We start from the raw sequence: 18,247 nt of genomic DNA on the forward strand, positions 1-18,247 counted from the left end.
GAGAGAATGTGAAGAGCGAGTGAGAAGAGAATGTGAAGAGTGAGTAAGGAGAGAATGTGAAGAGTGAGTGAGGAAAGAATGGGAGGTGTGTATAGAGACTGTGTGTGTGAGTGAAAGGGGAACATACAGAGGTGTGTATGTATGAGCGTGAGAGTTCAAGAAAAGTACACAGAAGAAAAGAGTTCGCAGGAGAATGCAGAGCATGTGCAGCTTCAAGTTGTGAGCAAATGAGTGAGAAAGAAAGAAAGCAGAGAATGAGAGAGAAGAGTGAGAAACTTTAAGCCTTGAAAAACTGCCTGTCAGCTTGTACCCAAAAAGTAGTCTGTGTATATTTAATATGCGCCTTCCAGCTATCCCTGCTTCAGGTTGAAAACTCTGAACCTGTGCAGAGGCTGGACCTTGACAGCTCCCAAGCATTTGTAACTCCAGCTCCAGGGGTCTACACCTCTGGTCTCTATGGGCACCTGCATTTACATGCACATACCCACATGAAGATACACACATACGCAAAATTAATAATAAGAAAATATATCTATTTTAAGTGCTAGGGAAAATGGCTCAGTGGTAGACCATAACCATCCATAACTCCAGTTCTAGGGGATCTGACACCCTCTTCCGGACTTCACAAGCACCAATACACACAGTGCACAGATGCACATGTGGCAAAGCACTCATATAAATAAAATGAAAAATTCAAATCATGTCCATTTTGGTATATTTCTTTAGATCTTTGTTTTAAAAATTCTATATATATGTTTGTGTAATTGAGCACAGTACCCACAGGAGCCAGAAGGGTGTATCAGATTCCCCTAGAGCTGGAGTTGCAGGTAGATAAGAGGTGCTGGGAGCTGACCTCTCATCTCTGCAAGAGCAGTACATGCTCTTAACTGCTGACCCATCTCTCCAGCCCCTAAGCTCTTTCTTAACACAACCTGATACTATCTCGCTCAGAAAATTACCTCACTCACTTGTAATTTTCCCTTTTTGTCTTTATTTTGCAGATTAAATTTTCTTTTTATTTTATTTGTTTAGCAGTGTTGTATATGAAGTGTCATGGTGCATGCGGAGGCCTGAGACCAGCTTGTGAGAATCAGTCTCTCCCCTCCTACCATGTGTGTTCTAGGGATAGAGCACTAGTGTTCAGGCTTAGAGAAAGGAGCCTTTACCCACAGAACCATCTTGCCTGCAATACAGATTTTTAAAAATTAACTAAGTAATTTATTTATTTATTTTACAGATTTTATAAGTTGTGTCTGTGCTAGTTAGTTTTCCATCAAATTGACATAAATTATTGTTATTTGAGAAGAACCTCAATTGAGAAAATGCCTCCATCAGATTGCCTCTAGGCAAGTCTGTAGGGCATTTTCTTGATTGGATAATGGTTAGGTTATGGGTGGGCCCAGCCAGGGTGGGCAATGCTGCCCCTGGGCAGGCAGTCCTGAGTTGTATAAGAAAGCAGGCTGAGGGAGTCATAAGCAGCACTTGAGTAAGCAGTGCTCTTCCGTGGCCTGTGCACCAGGCCCTTCCTGACTTCCCTCCCCAAGCTGCTTGTGGTCAGCATGTTTCATCGCAGCAACAGAAACCCCAATTAAAACAGTGTTTTACTTTAGCGGGACTTAATCGCGGCTTGGAGGTTAGTGGAGGATGGATACCTGCGGAAACTCCTGGAAGGCTCCCATTGTTTCTTGATTTCTTTCAGAAGAACCACCAATCACAATCAAGGGCCTGAAATAGCAATGTTTTAGAAATGTAATTACAAATGAGACTATATGGGGCTAGAGAGATAGCTCAGCAGTTGAGAGTACTAACTGTTCTTCCAGAGGACTCAGGTTCAATTCCCAGCACCCACATGATGGGTAACAACTGTCCGTAACTCCAAGATCTGACACCCTCACACAGACATGCAGGCAGAATACCAATGCACATAAAAATACCATTAAGATTAAAAGAGAATAAATAATGTGTCCAACAGTGTCCAATGCACAATTAACAGTTTGGAGTGACTAAGACAGAAAGCTACATGTTCCTTGAAAAGCTAGAGGCTAAAACAATTTGAGATGCAACATATGGCAGAGGTTCTCAACCTGTGGGTTGCAACAGCTTTGGCAAACCTCTACCTTCAAAGATATTTACATTGCAGTTCATAGCAGTAGCAAAATTATAGTTATGAAGTAGCAACAAAAAGAATTTCATGGCTAGGGTCACAACATGAGGAAGTGTATTAAAGGGTCACAGCATTAGGAAGATTGAGAACATGTGTGTGTGTGTATGTGTGTGTGTGTGCATGTATGTGTGTGTGTGCATGTGTATGTCTGTGTGTCTGTATGCCTGTATATGTGTGTGAGTCTGTGTGTGTCTGTGAGTGTGTGTGTCTGTGTATGTATATGTGTTTGTGAGTATGTGTGTGCATGTCTGTGTGTCTGTGTATACACATGTGTGTATGTGTGTGTGTGTCTGTGTGTGTATATGTGTGTGTGTCTGTGTGTGTATATGTGTGTATGTGAGAATGTGTCTGTGTGTGTGTGAGTGTGTGTGTGTCTGTGTGTGTGTATATGTCTGTGTGTGTGTCGGTATGTGTATATGTGTGTGTGTGTGTCTGTGTCTGTACTTGTGTGTGTTTGTGTGTGTGTGTGTGCATGCGTGTGTGTGTCTCAAATGCTTTTTCTTACATCAGCTTGTAGATGCTTAGGCTTCCAGACTGAGGGACAGAAAATGAATTTTATATGTTTACTATTCCTGAGATGGAGAAAAGATATTTTATGTTTTCCTACATGAGTCTATTTGAAAATTGCAAGATGAGTGATAGTTCTATTTTATGTCTCAAGGTTTTTTTTAAAACTTAAAAAAAAAAAGACAAAGAAGACAGAGAAAAGGATCTAGAAGAAGCACAGAGGTCAGGCTTGGTGGATGAGGGCACTTGCTGCCAAGCCTGATGACGTGAGTTTGTTTCCTGGCACCCAGAGCATAGAAGGAGAGAACCAGCCTCTGCGGGGTTGTCCTCTGGCCTCCACATGTCAGGTCTTGTGCATGCACATATCACACACAGACGTACACAGACACACACACACAAAAGAAACAAGAAAGAAACTGTGCAAAGAATGAAAACAACATCCTTCGCAGTAAAAAGATACGTTCTGAGTTGATGAGAACATTGTGGTGGTTTGAATAGGCATGGCTCCCATAGACTCAGGCGTTTCAATGCTTGGCCATAGGGAGTGGCACTATTAGGAGGTGTTGCCTTGTTGAAGGAAGTGTGTCACTGTGGAGCAGGGCTTTGAGATCTTAGATGCTCAAGCTATGCCCAGTGTGATATACAGTTTCCTTCTGCTGCCTGCAGGTCAAGCTGTAGAACCAATTCTCAGCTCCTTCTCCACACCATGTCTGCCTGGACGCTGCCATGCTTCCCACTGTAAAGATAATGGACTGAGCTTCTGAAACCGTAAGCCAGCCCTAATTAAAGGTTTCCCCTTATAAGGATTGCATGGTCATGGTGTCTCTTCCCAGCCATAACCCCCTAACTACAACATAGCCCCTTCACACTGATATTACTGGTAAAGGATCTGAGAAAAGGTTAAAGGTAGACCTGGTGAATCAGCATTAAACAGCATATAAAGCAAATTCTAACATAAGGACAGAAATGTCCTACTAGCCAGGCAGAGCAAGGTGAAGAGTGTACACTTCTATCTACTGAGCTAGGGTGAGAAACCAAACAAACAGCAAACAACTGCAACCACTCTTAGCCACGTGTGGTGGGGCAGACCTGTAACTCTGACTACTCTGGAGACCGACTGAGGCAGGAGGATCACAAGTTCACGGCCTACTTGGGCTAAGGGAGTTCAAACCCTTCTTGGCCAACCTAAAGAGATTCTGTCTCACACACACACAAAGCTAAGCTGGGCATAGTGTCATATGACTTTAGTCCCAGCAGTCAGGACACAGAGGCAGGCAGATCTCTTTAAGAATTCCAGCTGGGCGTGGTGGCACATGCCTTTAATCCCAGCAGAGGCAGGCGGATTTCTGAGTTCGAGGCCAGCCTGGTCTACAGAGTGAGTTCCAGGACAGCCAGGGCTATACAGAGAAACCCTGTCTTGAAAAAAAAACAAACAAAAAAACAAAAAACAAAAACAAAAAAAAAGAATGGTGGGCTGGCAAGATGGCTCAGTCGGTAAGAGCACTGACTGCTCTTCCAAAGGTCCTGAGTTCGGATCCCAGCAACCACATGGTGGCTCACAACCACCCATAATGAGATCTGACGCCCTCTTCTGGTGTGTCAGAAGACAGCTACAGTGAATTATGCTGGAGCGAGTGGAGCTGGCAGAGGTCCTGAGTTCAATTCCCAGCAGCCACACACATGATGGTGCACAGTTACAGTGTACTCATACACATAAAATAAAATAAAATAAAATAAATCTTTAAAAAAAAAAAGAATTCCAGACTTCGGGGCTGGAGAGATGGGTCAGCAGGTAAGAGCATTGACTGCTCTTCTGAAGGTCCTGAGTTCAAATCCTTACAACCACATGTTGGCTCACAACCACTTGTAATGAGATCTGATGCCCTCTTCTGGTGCATCTGAAGTCAGCTACAGTGTGTACTTATATATAATAATAAATAAATCTTTGGGCCGGAGCAAGTGGGGGAATTCCAGACTTGCTTGGCTTGGTAATACCTTTAATCCCAGTACAAGGGAGGCAGAGGCGGGTGGACCTCAAGGCTAGCCTGTCAACAGTTCCAGGACAGCAAGGGATATACAGAGAAACCATGTCTAGAAAAAGAGGAAGGGGAAGAGGAGGAAGAAGAATTATTCCAGATTAGCCTGCCTGGCCTATATAATATAGTGAGGCTCCAGGTTCAATAATTAACATATTTAAAAAGTATTTCTTCATTTAAAACTACATGAATGCTGCATGCTCACATACACAAACACACACAGAGAAAGAAACTCTACAACGTTAACTGTTCCTCTCTTAGTAAAGGAGTTAATAGAGTTCCCTCTCCCTCACAATGCACATATTTAAAGGGCACATTATGTTTTGATATGCATAGTGAGCTGATAGAATAGTCAAGCATATCAACATTCATCACGTCACAGTTACGGCTTTATGTGTCACCGGAGCACTACTCTTCCCAGCAAGTTTCTACTTCCGTGCAAGGTTGGTGACTGCTGTCCTCAAGCGGCACATTGACTGACCTGCAGGCTTTGCACCCTTCTGCCCCTCCCCCACCCCACTCCTCCCCCACCCCTCCCCATCCCCCTACCCCTACCATCCCCCCCCTCCCCCCACGGCCAGACCACTTACCAACAGTTCATGTTTGCATTCGCCATGCCACCCAAGGCGTGGATGAGACCGGGACCAGAAACAACAAGGCATACTCCTGGCCTGGAAGCAAAGCAGAGTTTATCAACAGCAGATCAGACTTAACAACCTGAGAGAAAAAGTACAGTTGCCCACAATCTCAGCCCGGAATTACCGACTACCCATTCATAGTATCTTAGGGTTTCCATGGAAACGTCTTGGTTGTCAAAGGAAAGACGTGAAGGTCTTTACTATAATTGCTAAACAATTATTAGAATATCTTAATTAAAAAGAGTAACATCGAGTGTCTTTTAAGGTATAATGTACACTATTACTTTCCCACTATATTTTACTAACCTCCTCATATTTTGCTCTAATTATATTTGGCTTAGAACAAGCTGACTGATTATAGAGGCAAATTTTGACAGCCACATATATCTTCTGTGGTTTTTTTTTCCATTTCCTAACAAATACATATAATATACTAAATCTTTGTGAGAAACATGATTCTAAATGTGTGGTTTTCCTCTAAATCTTTCTGAATGCTTTCTCTTGACATAACTTCCTGGGCTTAAAGTGCTCAATAGTAAAGAGTCACTATATCATTACGCTTATCACTTTTCAGTTCTAACTTCATGATCTGTTAGTCTTCAAATAACATTAACACAAGTCTTCCCAGAGATTAAACATCCACACCAGCACCACCTGGCAGAAAGTCCTACAGTAGTGCTCATATTCCCGAGCAGTCTGACATGCTATGGACTCCACACACAGTCTCTGGACACTTCAAAGGTGGCCAGTCTACAGGAGGAGCTCTGCTTAGAATGGTACTTATTTTGAATTAAATGTAAACGGCCACCCGTTGCTAATGCTGCAGTACTAGTCAGTATAATTCCCAAAGTTTTCAAAGTAAAATTTTCAAAATTAACCTCCAGCTTGTTAAAATAATCATCAGTCCAGATCACTTAATCATAAATGACTGTGATTTAAATGTTTTCCAGGGTCAGCAAAAAAATTAAAATATTGCTTACATGCAAATAAAGCAACAGAAGTAACCCAGACACTGTTTTAGGTGAAGTTTTCCTTAGGGTCAAGTTCAGAAGGCTCCCAATAAAAAGGGAGGATTGTGAAATCTTGCTTGATTATATTTCTTAGTATTTAATTATTAACTTCAGCTTTAGAAATTAAAACAAAAGCTTGTATAAGCGGCAAAAAAGTACAATACAAATTTTGTCAGAGGTCCAAATTCCCCCAAAAAACTGTAAATGTAGAAAAAAGTTGAATATATGAAAAAAAATTTTAAACTTACTTTAATAAGGGTTCTTTACTTTTAAAGATTTATTAATTTTATGTGTATGAGTACACTGTAGCTGTACAGATGGCCGTGAGCCATGCTGAGAAATGAACTCAGGACAGCCTGGCTCACTCAGGTGTAATACACTGTAGCTTCAGATGCACTAGAAGAGGGCGTCAGATCTCATTATGGGTGGTCGTGAGCCACCATGTGGTTGCTGGGATCCAAACTCAGGACCTTCGGAAGAGCAGTCAGTTCTCTTACCTGCTAAGCCATCTCACCAGCCCTGAAAAAATCTTAATGGTTGTAGAATTATAGAATTTTAGTTTTTCTTCTTTATATACTTTCTAAAAAAAAATTTTTTTTTCCAGACAGGGTTTCACTGTGTAGCCCTGGTTGTCCTAGAACTCACTCTGTAGATCAGGCTGTCCTTGAGCTCAGAAGTTCGCCTGCCTCTGCCTCCCAAGTCTGGGATTAAAGGCGTGTACCACCACTGCCCGGCTAAAATGGTTATTTTTAAAAAGAATTAATTTCTAATAAAAAATGAGGGATAATTAGCTAGTACAAGTAGCTGGAATATGCTCTGGCAACCTCGTTTTGGACCAAGCCTTTTGTATAAAGTTCTCACTTCTTATTAATACCATCTTCTATAATCTCTTTAAGACATCTAAGCTTTCAGGTGAAATATATATTTCTACCCCAAACACTAGATGTATGCAAATGAGGCAGACTTTATTTACCTGCCCGTTAGGTATCCAACTGCAGAGGCAGCATAACAAGCCTATGAAGAAAGGACAACAGGACTTAATGAACCTCACAGGACTCCTGGGCATAAAGACAAGAAAATCTATTACTAACATGAGCTGGCATCATGGCGCACACCTTTGGTCCCAGTACTCACTCATGCGGCAGAGGCAGGTGGATCTCTAAGTCTGAGGCCAGCCTGGTCTATCGAGTGCGTTCTGGGACAGCCAGGGCTACAGAGAGAAACCCTGTCTTGGAGGGAAGAGGTGGGGATGAGAATTCACGTAGTAAAGGGAAGGAAGAATTGGAACACTGCTCGTTTTTATGAGATGTGATAGCCACAAATTTCAAGGTCTGGCTTAAGTGTATCTAGGTGTCTAAATTTAAGTTTTTCAAGGAATTGTTATTACTCTCTATGCTATCCATATTATCAATTCACAACTGCTTGAGTATCTCGAGAATCAATGGGAATTGATTTCTTATTGTTCAAGTCTGTCTTCTCCCACTCTTCTTTGAAGGGTTCATTTCTTTGTGTAGAGCCTGGTCTCATTACTTAGGCTGGCCTAGAAATGAGCCGTGTAACCCAGGGTGATTCACATGTCTGAGCCTTCCAAGTGCTGACATCTTTAATTTTGTTGTTTTTCTGTAGTTTTCTACTTCACTAGTATCTGTTTATGCATTCTTTATTTAATGTCTTTCCTTGAGTTTGACTTGCTTTTCCTTTCCTGGTGTCTTGAAAAAAACTGACAGCATTGGTTTTAAATCTTTGCTAACGGATTCACTTCAGCTACTTTGTCTAAAAGGTATTTTATGAATTATCTTTGATACTCATTTCATTATCACTGATTAAAACTATTCTCCATTTTCCACTGTGATTCCTTCAGCCCATTTGCACATTAGGGCGCGTAATGATGTCTGTATTTTCATTCCTCATACTGGTGATATATGTTTTCTCTTATCCCTCATCAGTTCGGCTTGATGTTTGCGGGTACTATATAGGCCAGTGAGTGTTGCTCCATTTTAAACGGGATTCTTCTGTTATCCCTGTTTCTGAATTTGCTTCTACACGGTCAGGTTACACATTATGGACTGTATGTCTTCAATTCTTGGCAAGCAAGCCGGTGACATTCTCCTTGCTGCTGATGTGCTTTTTTGTTTGTTTTGAGACAAGCTCTGTGGCCCAGGCTGCCCTTGACTGCACCAGAAGCCTCTTAAGCTCTGGTATACATCTGGGAGTCACCATGTCTGGCCATTCTTCACTGACCTGTGCTTCCTCCAGCTTACAAGGAACAGGGGAAACACTAAGTTAAATGAAATCTAAGATACCCAGGAAGAACACTGAGTACATTTTAAAATTATTCTTTGTCTAGAACATTATAGACATTACTTGTCTTATCTTTAAAAATAAGAGTAAACTGCATAAAATGTGTGCTAAAATTAATATACTCTTTTATACATTGGGAATGATTGTCCACTTATAGCAGCAAAATATAAAACATATGTAGAAAGCACACATCTCTGGCATATGCCAAAAACTGAGAAATAACAGATTGCTGTTGTTGGTTTGGTTTGGTTGTTGTTGTTTGAGACAGGGTTTCTCTGTGTAGTCCTGGCTGTCCTAGAACTCACTCGGTAGATCAGGGTGGTCTTCAGCTCAAAGAAGATATCCACCTGCCTCTGCCTCCTGTGTTCTGGGATTACAGGAATGAACTACCACTGTCCTATGAGAAATAACAAACTTTATTACCATTAAAACAAAACAAAACAAAACAAAAGCTTCTACTTTTCTACCAAATTACACCCCCCCAGAGTGCACATAGTTCTCCGGATATGTCTGGAGTCAGTGTTCTGATCCAGAGCCTAGTTCTCCTAGATTCTACTGTGTGATTTGAACAAATCACTCTGCACATTGGCTTCTTCATCTACAAAATGAATATAATTCAGAGCACTCCAAGGAGGACAAGGTCAGTAATCTCAGACATGTACAATACTTAGAATATAGCTAACTTCCTCACAATCTCCTATCTTCTGGCCACACGAAGTAGTATCTTGACTACTCTAAGGAACTGATAAACGACAATAAAGCAATATCCAAGTACACCTTCTCTTTAGCACAATCCTGTTCTTGAACCCTTCTGAGCACTTTTGAATATTCCCTTTGAAAACATTATACCTGCCATCTTCCCTTGTAAATGGTCTTCCCCTTTCTATTCTAAACCTCAGTCTTATCCCCATGTAGTCCTCTAAGCGGCTAACCTAGGGATCACCTCTGGAAGAGCTAACCTTTCCCTTCATGATAGGCAGTACCTACTCTTTCTTCAAGCTCTTTTACCGTCTTCTGTGGGATGCTTTCTCAGAAGACTGTCTGTAGTTGTCGGTTTATTCAAGTCTGTTGTTGTACTAGGGAAACCCAGAGCACTGGACATGTAAGGCAATACTCTAACACTGAAAGATGGATAGCCCAAGCCTCCATGGTCTCAGCTGACCAGCCTGGCTCCAAACCTGAAATCTCCTGTTTCAGCTGAGTAGCTGCAAGGATTGCACTTGTGAGCGGTAGTTTTTCCATAACCATCCTGTGGCCTAACTACCCACTCTCACAGTTTACCATGCCTTTAAGTTATACCGATGCAGCATGAACAAGCCATCACCTCTATGAGCAATCTTTCCTCTCCCAGTGAGGACAGCCAGTCACTCTGTATGACTACTATCCCTTTTATGTATTCCTTTTGTGAGGAGCTAAGTTATTTTAGACTGTCTTTTTGTGTCTTACCCTCATTTTCCCCAAATGAATAACTTGGGAGTTGAAAAGTAAACTTTATTTCTTCTTTACATCCCTCTCTTCTGCTGCTTATATAGTCTAGATCAATCATACAGTACATACTTAATGCATGTCTAATACATGAAGAAGAAACAACAGGCAAACATACTCTAGAAAAATACTAAAATCTAGATCAACACCTATACTTTTCCATGCAGGTAAAGGAATAGAAGTTTGTTCCAAATAAGAAAACTGAGAGGTAAGTGTACAGCTCAGTGGCAGAGTGCTTGCTTAGTGTGCAAAGGGTCCTGGGTTCAATTCCCAGCACTGGAAAAAAAAAAAAAGAGGTAAGGGAACAAAAGTGTAAACAACACAAATTAATACCTAGCAGTTTTCTGATTAAGAACATTCCCTATAAATGTCAAACCTTGTCGATAAATGTCTTTCAATTAGCAAATAATGTAGTAAACCCCTATATTACTCAGTCAAGTCAGTGCTGGTGGTAGGGATTTGAAACAGATGAACCATATCCCCTGGGACTCACTTCTGATGGCAGAGAAAGGGTGGCAAGAGAAGTCAAGATCAAGAAAGCAGTGACGGCAGCAGAAGGGACAGCAGTGTGTATATATGTATATACATATGTATGTCTATGTAAACCATGTGTGTGCCCATCGAGGCCAAAAGAAACCATTAGATCCTCTGAAACCAGAGTTATGGGAGGTTGTAAGCCACCACGTGGATGCCAGAAACCAAATCCTGGTCTCTGAAAAAGTAACAAGTATTGTTAACTGCTGAGCTAATTCTCCATCCCCAATTCTTGATCTTTTAAATTATTTGTGTGTGAGTGTGTGTGTGTGTGTGTGTGTAAAAGAAAGAGAAGGAGTGAGAGGAGAGAGAAGGAGAGGGAGAAGAGAGAGAACAATTTAACTCAGTCTAGATGTGTGTGTAGGTCCAAGGACAACATGAATCACGAATCAGTAATCTTCATTTTTCCATCTAGGTCCTGGAGATTACATTCAGGTTATGAGGCTTTGTAGCAAGCTCCATTGAGCCACTTCATCTGCACCAGATAGTTGATATTTTTGCCAGGATTGATGAGGGAGGGAAAGACTGAGCTGCCAGAGGAAACACTGCAAGTAGATTCATATAATGTCTCCTTTGCTTTTCCCTCTTTCAAGGAAGCCCCAAAAAGGGTCGGAGCATAATGCTGAGGGAAAACACCAGACTGGAGTTTGAGAGCCCTAAGTTCCAATGACGACATTACCATCTGTAATATCTTCCACTTTATGTTGCATGAGTCCTGGCTTTCAATCATTAATGCCACATCTCTCTGACACCTATCATGGATGGGAACCATACCAGGTGCTGGCAATACACATACGTAGTGATGAAACAACTAGTGCCTTCTCTGCTAGAACTAACAGTCTAATAGTGAAGTAAGAACACCCCTTACGATTCTGATATTTGGACGTGGCGTGGCAGAGTACACTACGGTAGAACAGTGTAAGCACAGCTCCAAACTCAGAATACCCGAGTTCAAATGCCTCTACAAAATGACCCACGTTAGGCAAGTTTGACTTAGTCTCTCTGCTTCTCATTTTCTGCCAAGTAGGATTAACAGTGGTAGTGCAATGCTTTAGAAGCAACGGGACGCTGTGTGGACCGAATAGCTGCCATTCGGTACCTCTGTCAAGACTCACCGCTTGCTCATTCCTCATCCCGACGTACTTGATGCCCAGTTCCTGTGCAGCAAGGGCGATTTCGGTCACGGGGATGCCTACGACACCGAACATGTACTCCACATCCTGGAGGTAGGAGGGAAAAGGGGGGCACAAACGCGGGTCATCAGGTGACCCAGCCTTCTTGCCTTCCCGGGAAGTGCAAAGGAGAGACCAACAGGACCCCCCGCCCCCGCCTCCTTGCCCTCCGTCTCTACGGCAACGCGAGGTTCCCGGCTGCTTCAGTGGAGCCTTTCACACCCGATCCATCGTACTTGAGCTTTTAGGGCCTGGGCGATGACTTTAGCACCAGACACTTGCTCCTCGCTTCTGTCGTTACCCTCTGCTGAGTTACTTTCTGGCATCTTCCACCTAAAGTTACTTCAAGGCACTATTATTGCAGCTCACAGCTTTACTAGCCGCAGAGTCGGTCGCACGTTCTTGTTGGTGACACCCGCTTCTGACAGACACGAGGGCAGCCCAACGGATTTAAGCAAAGGGGAGAAGGGGCGGGACAAGAAGTCAGTCCTCGGTGAGGCGATCACGTAAGCACGCCCATTCTCCAGTCAGACTTTTCCGGATTCTGCCATCAGCAGGAGGCGGGACGAGCCGGAGGCCGCGTCCTGTGCGGAGCAGGTAAGAAACCCAACCTCTGAGGCTACTCGCCATAGTTTTGTCCTCCACTACCGTAGCAACACAGCAGAATCCCGCGTGGGGAGGGGATGGCACATGCGCATCTGGAGGATGAAAGGAAACAGAGACCGAGCGAGGAGGGGGCGTGGCCCCAGCTCGCGTCCCCGCCTCCGCCTTCTCCCCCGCCCCCGCCAGAGCTTCTAGCTGATTGGGGGCAAGCTGCGTAAAGGTTGCTGGGACGGGGGTATCTTGGAGAGTGTAAAGTTGGAAAAAAAACTAGCTTCGGGGCAGTGTTGTCATGCTCCTATGCCCTCTGGTTTCATAACTTTGTGGGTTTGCACCCCACATCATATGCACATTCCAGAAGTCTGTAAGCAGAAGTGTATTCTTAATCATAGATGACACCAAAATTGCTCGTCAAGAGATAAACTTATTAACACCAGCCGCTCCTGCCCTCTGCCTGGTTTATACTTATTTTGTTCTAGTTGGGTATCACTAAGATCTGTTAGAGCCGTTAATTAATAATTAATGTATGATTGCTTAACTTTTACCAAAGTCATAGTGTTGGTTGTTTTCTACTCACTGGTTCAAGGATAAGCCTGCTTGACCCTGGCATCGCATGCTTTGTAGACATTAGTCAACTCGTGGCACCTATACCTTACACCAATTCTTCTCTCAGAAGAATTACTGGCAGAACACTGTATGAAGTGCAAACTGAACTCTGATGAGAACAAATCACTGTGAATCAGCTTGAGTGGGCTTTTGTTTGTTTTTGTTTATATTTATTAAGGATCAGTCTTCTGGGCAATTTTGCTATTTGGCAAAGAGAAAACTCATTGAGCTGGTTATTGCCTTCGCCTTGCTGTTCAAGGTATAGCTTTGCATGCTTCCTTAGCCTGCAGATATTCAGCAGAAGTGATGTGAATCTCTCTTCCAAGGCCAAAAGTCACCGTTGTTCCATCCAACTGCAATATAAGGATCCCAGGAGCTGTAATTTATACAAAGGACTCTCTGTGGACTTGGAATATGTAATGATACTGTTATTTTTGTTGGTAGTATGCTTAAAATTTTGTTGGATATTTTGATGAAATTTGGCATCGTAGAGCCAGTTGTGGTGGCTCACACCTTTAATCCCGGCACTTGGGAAGTAGAGGCATATGGATTTCTGTGAGTCTGAGGCCAGCCTGATCTACCTAGTGAGTTTCAGGATACCCAGAGCTATGTAGAGAGACCCTATCTTTTTATTACTCAAAGAAAGAATAAATCATAAAAAAAAAAATACTAGTGATTGAACCTAGGACTTTGCACATATTAGTCAAGTACTCTACCACTGAGTTATATCTCAGGCTCTAAATTTTAATGTTCTTAAAAATCAGAAGGCAGGGGTTGGAGAGATGGCTCAGTGTTTAAGAGCAGTGACTGCTCTTCCAGATGACCTAAGTTCGATTTCCAGCAACCACATAGTGGCTCACAACCATCTGTAATGGGATCCAATGCCCTCTTCTGGTGTGTCTGAAGACAGCTACAGTGTACTTATATGATTGAAATAGATAAATCTTAAAAATAAATAATAAAGCATAACCTAGCTGAACCTGTGAAAAACAGTGCATGCTTTACCAAAATGTAGTGTTTGGTTATCAAAGAAAGGAGGAATTAGGGTTATTTGTCCTTCCAACTTCATTTTGTTGTTATGGCAAATACCAGGCGTAAAAGCATGTTAGGGAGGGGAAAGCTTATTTTTTCTTACACTGCCAAGTCGCAGATCATCTTTGAGAGACAGTTGTCAGGATAGGAACTCAAGAGAGGAACCTACTTGCTGGCTCACTCTCTGGCTTCTCTCAGACTCATGCTTAGCTAGCTTTCTCATACAGCCCATGACACCTGTCTTATGGGCTAGGCCCTCCTGCATTGGTTAATATTCATCTTGATTTCTCCCTTTAGATGTGCCCACAGACCAACTTGGTGAGTTACTTTATGGAGACTTATTTCTCAGATGATTTTAGGCTGTGTCAGGTTATAGAATGGCTAAAAATGAAATTGGCTGACAATTAGTAGAAAATGGAAATTGAATGCATATCTTCTGTTATGTGGATTGAACCAACATCTAGTGCATGCTAGGCAGCTACTATACCACCACAGTATTACTATAGTATTATAGTATACTGTACCACCATAGTGTTGTTATAGTATTATAGTGTACTATACCACTATACTATATTAGTATTATAGTGTACTATACCAGTATAGTATTACTATAGCATTATAGTATACTATACCACTATAGTATTACTATAGCATTATAGTATACTATACCACCATAGTGTTACTATAGTATTATAGTATACATAGTATCATAGGATTATGAAGTCTGCTTTACTCATCCTGGCCAATGCTAATTTTCTTATCTATACCACTATAGCAGCTGCCTAGTAGCTTACTATAGTAGCTTGCCTTTCTATGTTAAGGCAAGACTTCTCTAAGTTGTCCAGGTGGGCCTTTCTGTCTTCCTGGCTCGGCCTTCCAAGTAGCTGAGATTACAGCGCTATGGCACCTGCAAGCAAAAGCCAGGAGTAAAAAGAAAAAGAAAACTTATATAAAGCACCATTTTTCAAAACAATACTTAAAAGTGTACTACAGGCAATGTGCTGAAGGAAGCATGTCAAGAGAGGCAGACCAGGCATAAAATGATGTAATAACAGGGTTGGTTGAGGAAAACTGATTAAGTTGATTTTGTTTGCTTCTCATAAAATGTATGAACTGTGTAGAAGCAAAGCTTAGAGATAGGCTTGAAGAAAAAAAGAAGAAGAAGAAGAAAGCAAGTTTATATTCTGAAGCTATCAGGGACAGCTTAGTAATAACTCAATAATAAAAGTTGAAAGGCCCTGAGCAGGTTTCCCTGGTACCCTCTGACCTAGAGAACACTGGATTCCTGCCCAAGGCCTGAACTTTGCTTAGCAGTTTAATGACCCATGACCTAACACTGAAGCAATGGGCAATATGGAAAGAAAATAGGAAGAACCTGGTTTTCCTGCTTTATCTGTTTTTTTTTTCTTTTTAAAATAAAGTTGAGAGAGTTTAACATTAGCAATAACTACCACATGATTTTCTTTCTTGTGTATAAAACGGTGACAGTTCTAGGTGTGGTGTGAAGGCGTGCTATGGTTTAGCAACAGAGCGTTTCTCCTTGAAGTAAAACTGCAAAGTTCCCAGGGTGTGGGGTTGGACTGGGGACATTTCATAATGAAAGTCCATAAACTTGTTTCTTCATCATAACCTTTGAGCTCCTTCTTGGGGATTATCAACAACTCAATGATTTCTTAATATTTATGATATCTCTCAGACACATGGAAGGATCAGAAGTTACTACATGCCCATAAACCAGCAGCTAGTCCATAAATACACAAAAGGCCTCCTGTGTGCCCCTCCCTGACTGCATCCCCCTTTCCATCCCATAGAGGGAGCCATTGCTTTGAATCTAATGCTTCTAGTACCTGCATTATCCACTTTTCATAGGGTCTTAATCTATTTCTGTTGTTGTGAGAGAGTACATGAGAATAGGAATTATTTATTTGCTCTGTAGTGCTGGGAAGACAGTTGCTCTATCTCTAAACTAGATCCCTGTCCTTTCCCCTGCTTTTTATTTCGAGACAGGGTCTGTGAGTTTCCCAGGCAGGCCTTGAACTCACTCTGTAGCCCAGGCAGGCCTTGAACTGGTGATCTTTTTGCCTCCCAAGCAGCTGGAGATTATGAAGTCTGCTTTACCAACCTTGGCCAATGCTAAGTAATTCATAAAGATGCTTACTTTGCCCATTTGTCTAGCAGCTCAGAGTCCATTGCTAGCATCTGGTTTTGGTGAGGACCTCAGAGCAGAAAGGCCAGCAGCAGATATATGAAGAAGAGTGAAACAGCGGGCCAAACTAAAGATGGCTAACTCCTTCCTACACCAAAAGCATTCGTGCGGATGGATGACTCAGACACCTCCCAGCATGGCTGTGTTGAGGGTTCCAACACACAAAGGAAGGGGCGTAGATGTTCAGGTTACTTACCTTTCCAGGGTACGAATAGTGTACTCTGAAAGTATGTTTGTCACCTGTGTGAGAGTTTCTATGTATACTATGGGTATGGGGAGTATCCCATACCCAGAGCGGCCTGGGCTATGGACTCACTACCTAGCAGCCCGTGCTGACCTGGAACTCACCACATTTGTACTGCCTCAGCATACCAATTGCTGGAGACAGTTTCTAGGAAATTCCTCATTTTAGCTAAAATTCTTCATTATTTTCCCCTTTCTGACTTATTATTTCCTCTTCATTATTGCTTATTTTTACATTTCTCCATTTTCTCTATAATCAGGTTAGCTGATAATGTTCAGTTTCCTTTCCCTCTCTCTTGGGACCTGTGGCTAGTTTCCTCAGTCCTGCATTGCCAAGTGTACAAGGTTTGCATGCTGTTCTATAAACAGAAACCTTGTGTTTATTTTATATCTGACGTTCCTGCCATAGTTTTTCCATCCACTTCCTGCTCAGCAGAACTGAAGCTGCAATGCATTTTTTTTTTTTTTTTAAAGAAAAGCTGTTTAAACTGATGAGACTGATACTCCCAAGTTCTTACATCTTCAAAATCGTTATCAGGTACTTTTGTATTTCAACCAAATCTTAGCATCCTATAACAACAGTTCTAAGTCTCATTTTCTATTTTAGAGATGATTCTATGGAATTTTGCTAACATTGATGTTATTGTGAGAAGGTGTGGGAACAACCTGCCGGATGCTTTGCCCTTACAAATGCCTTTTTCCAGGCCAGAGAGACAGCTCCCTGGCTAAGAACACTTGCTGCTCTTGCAGAGGACCTGGGTTTTCTTCTTAGCTCCCACATGGTGGCTTGTGACTATCTGTAACTCCAGTCCCAGGGGATCTGACACCCTCTTCTGGCCTCCTCAGACACTGCACACATGTGGTAGTGCATAGACATACATGCAGACAAAATACCCATACGCATACAATTAAATCAGTCTTTGTAAAAAAAAAAAAAAGTCTCTAGCCAGGTATAGTGGTGCAAGCCTGTAATAGTAGCACTTGGGGGGCTGAGGCAGGAGGTGTATGAGTTTGAGGCCAGCCTTGGCTACATGGAGACACCATGTCTCACAAACCAAACCCAACAAAAACGCCTTTGATCTTGGCCCCCAAATGATTCTTTATCTTCAGTGGGAAGGCTTTTCCTAAGCATTGTCCGCCCTTCTTGAGTTTTGCTGTCTTTTTTGTCCACTTGAATCTGCTTGTGTTCCTGGAGAACATTCTTCAATTATGTCCCTAAATATTTTTCCTGATCTGTTATGCAGTATTTGTTGTATTAAGAATTGTCTTTGCACCCGCTATACAGCTTAAAATAAGAGTTATTTACTATCTGAATGTTTGTGTGGGTTGGAGTCTGAGCAGAGCTTAGGACCTGGTTTGGATCTCACTCTCCGGGCTGCCGCTGTCGGCTGGAGTTCCAAACTCTGCCATCTGAGGAATGACTTTCTTTGAAGCTTTAGGACTCATGGTGACTTGCTTATTTAAGGACAGCTGGAATGTGTCACTTTAAAAGCACTTGCCTTCTTTTTAAAGGTCTTTAGACCAGGTGCATCTAGAATAGTCTCTTTGGATGAGCAGAATTGATGAGCAGAGAGTTCAATTGCACAGAGAAGTACCTTAAAGTTTCATTGTTGGCTAGAAGCAAAATGTTTCTAATTCCTAAACATTTCTATTTTTTACTTTATTTACAATATTATCAGTTCCTTTGGCTGTTTCTGTATTTGTCTTGATGTG

At 42.1% G+C, this 18,247-nt stretch overlaps 2 protein-coding genes across 3 annotated transcripts in view; one reads left to right on the forward strand and one right to left on the reverse strand.

The window, feature by feature from the left end:
- The window catches only part of Hacl1 (2-hydroxyacyl-CoA lyase 1), a 41,423-nt gene extending 28,894 nt beyond the window's left edge, over positions 1-12,529 (reverse strand). The window contains exons 1-5 of the mRNA XM_031361383.1: positions 12,084-12,529; positions 11,791-11,895; positions 7,329-7,369; positions 5,298-5,378; positions 1,653-1,725 (exon numbers count right to left, since the gene is read on the reverse strand). Of these exons, the coding sequence (XP_031217243.1) occupies positions 1,653-1,725; positions 5,298-5,378; positions 7,329-7,369; positions 11,791-11,895; positions 12,084-12,173 (390 nt within the window). The 5' untranslated portion in view covers positions 12,174-12,529. The remainder of the gene's footprint in view (positions 1-1,652; positions 1,726-5,297; positions 5,379-7,328; positions 7,370-11,790; positions 11,896-12,083) is intronic.
- The window catches only part of Btd (biotinidase), a 25,346-nt gene continuing 19,405 nt past the window's right edge, over positions 12,307-18,247 (forward strand). For both annotated transcript variants that reach the window (XM_031361385.1, XM_031361384.1), the window contains exon 1: positions 12,307-12,444. The gene's annotated coding sequence lies outside the window, so the exon portion shown is untranslated. The remainder of the gene's footprint in view (positions 12,445-18,247) is intronic.

This window comes from Mastomys coucha, unplaced genomic scaffold (genome assembly GCF_008632895.1).
Source record: "Mastomys coucha isolate ucsf_1 unplaced genomic scaffold, UCSF_Mcou_1 pScaffold9, whole genome shotgun sequence".
Classification (NCBI taxonomy): domain Eukaryota; kingdom Metazoa; phylum Chordata; class Mammalia; order Rodentia; family Muridae; genus Mastomys; species Mastomys coucha.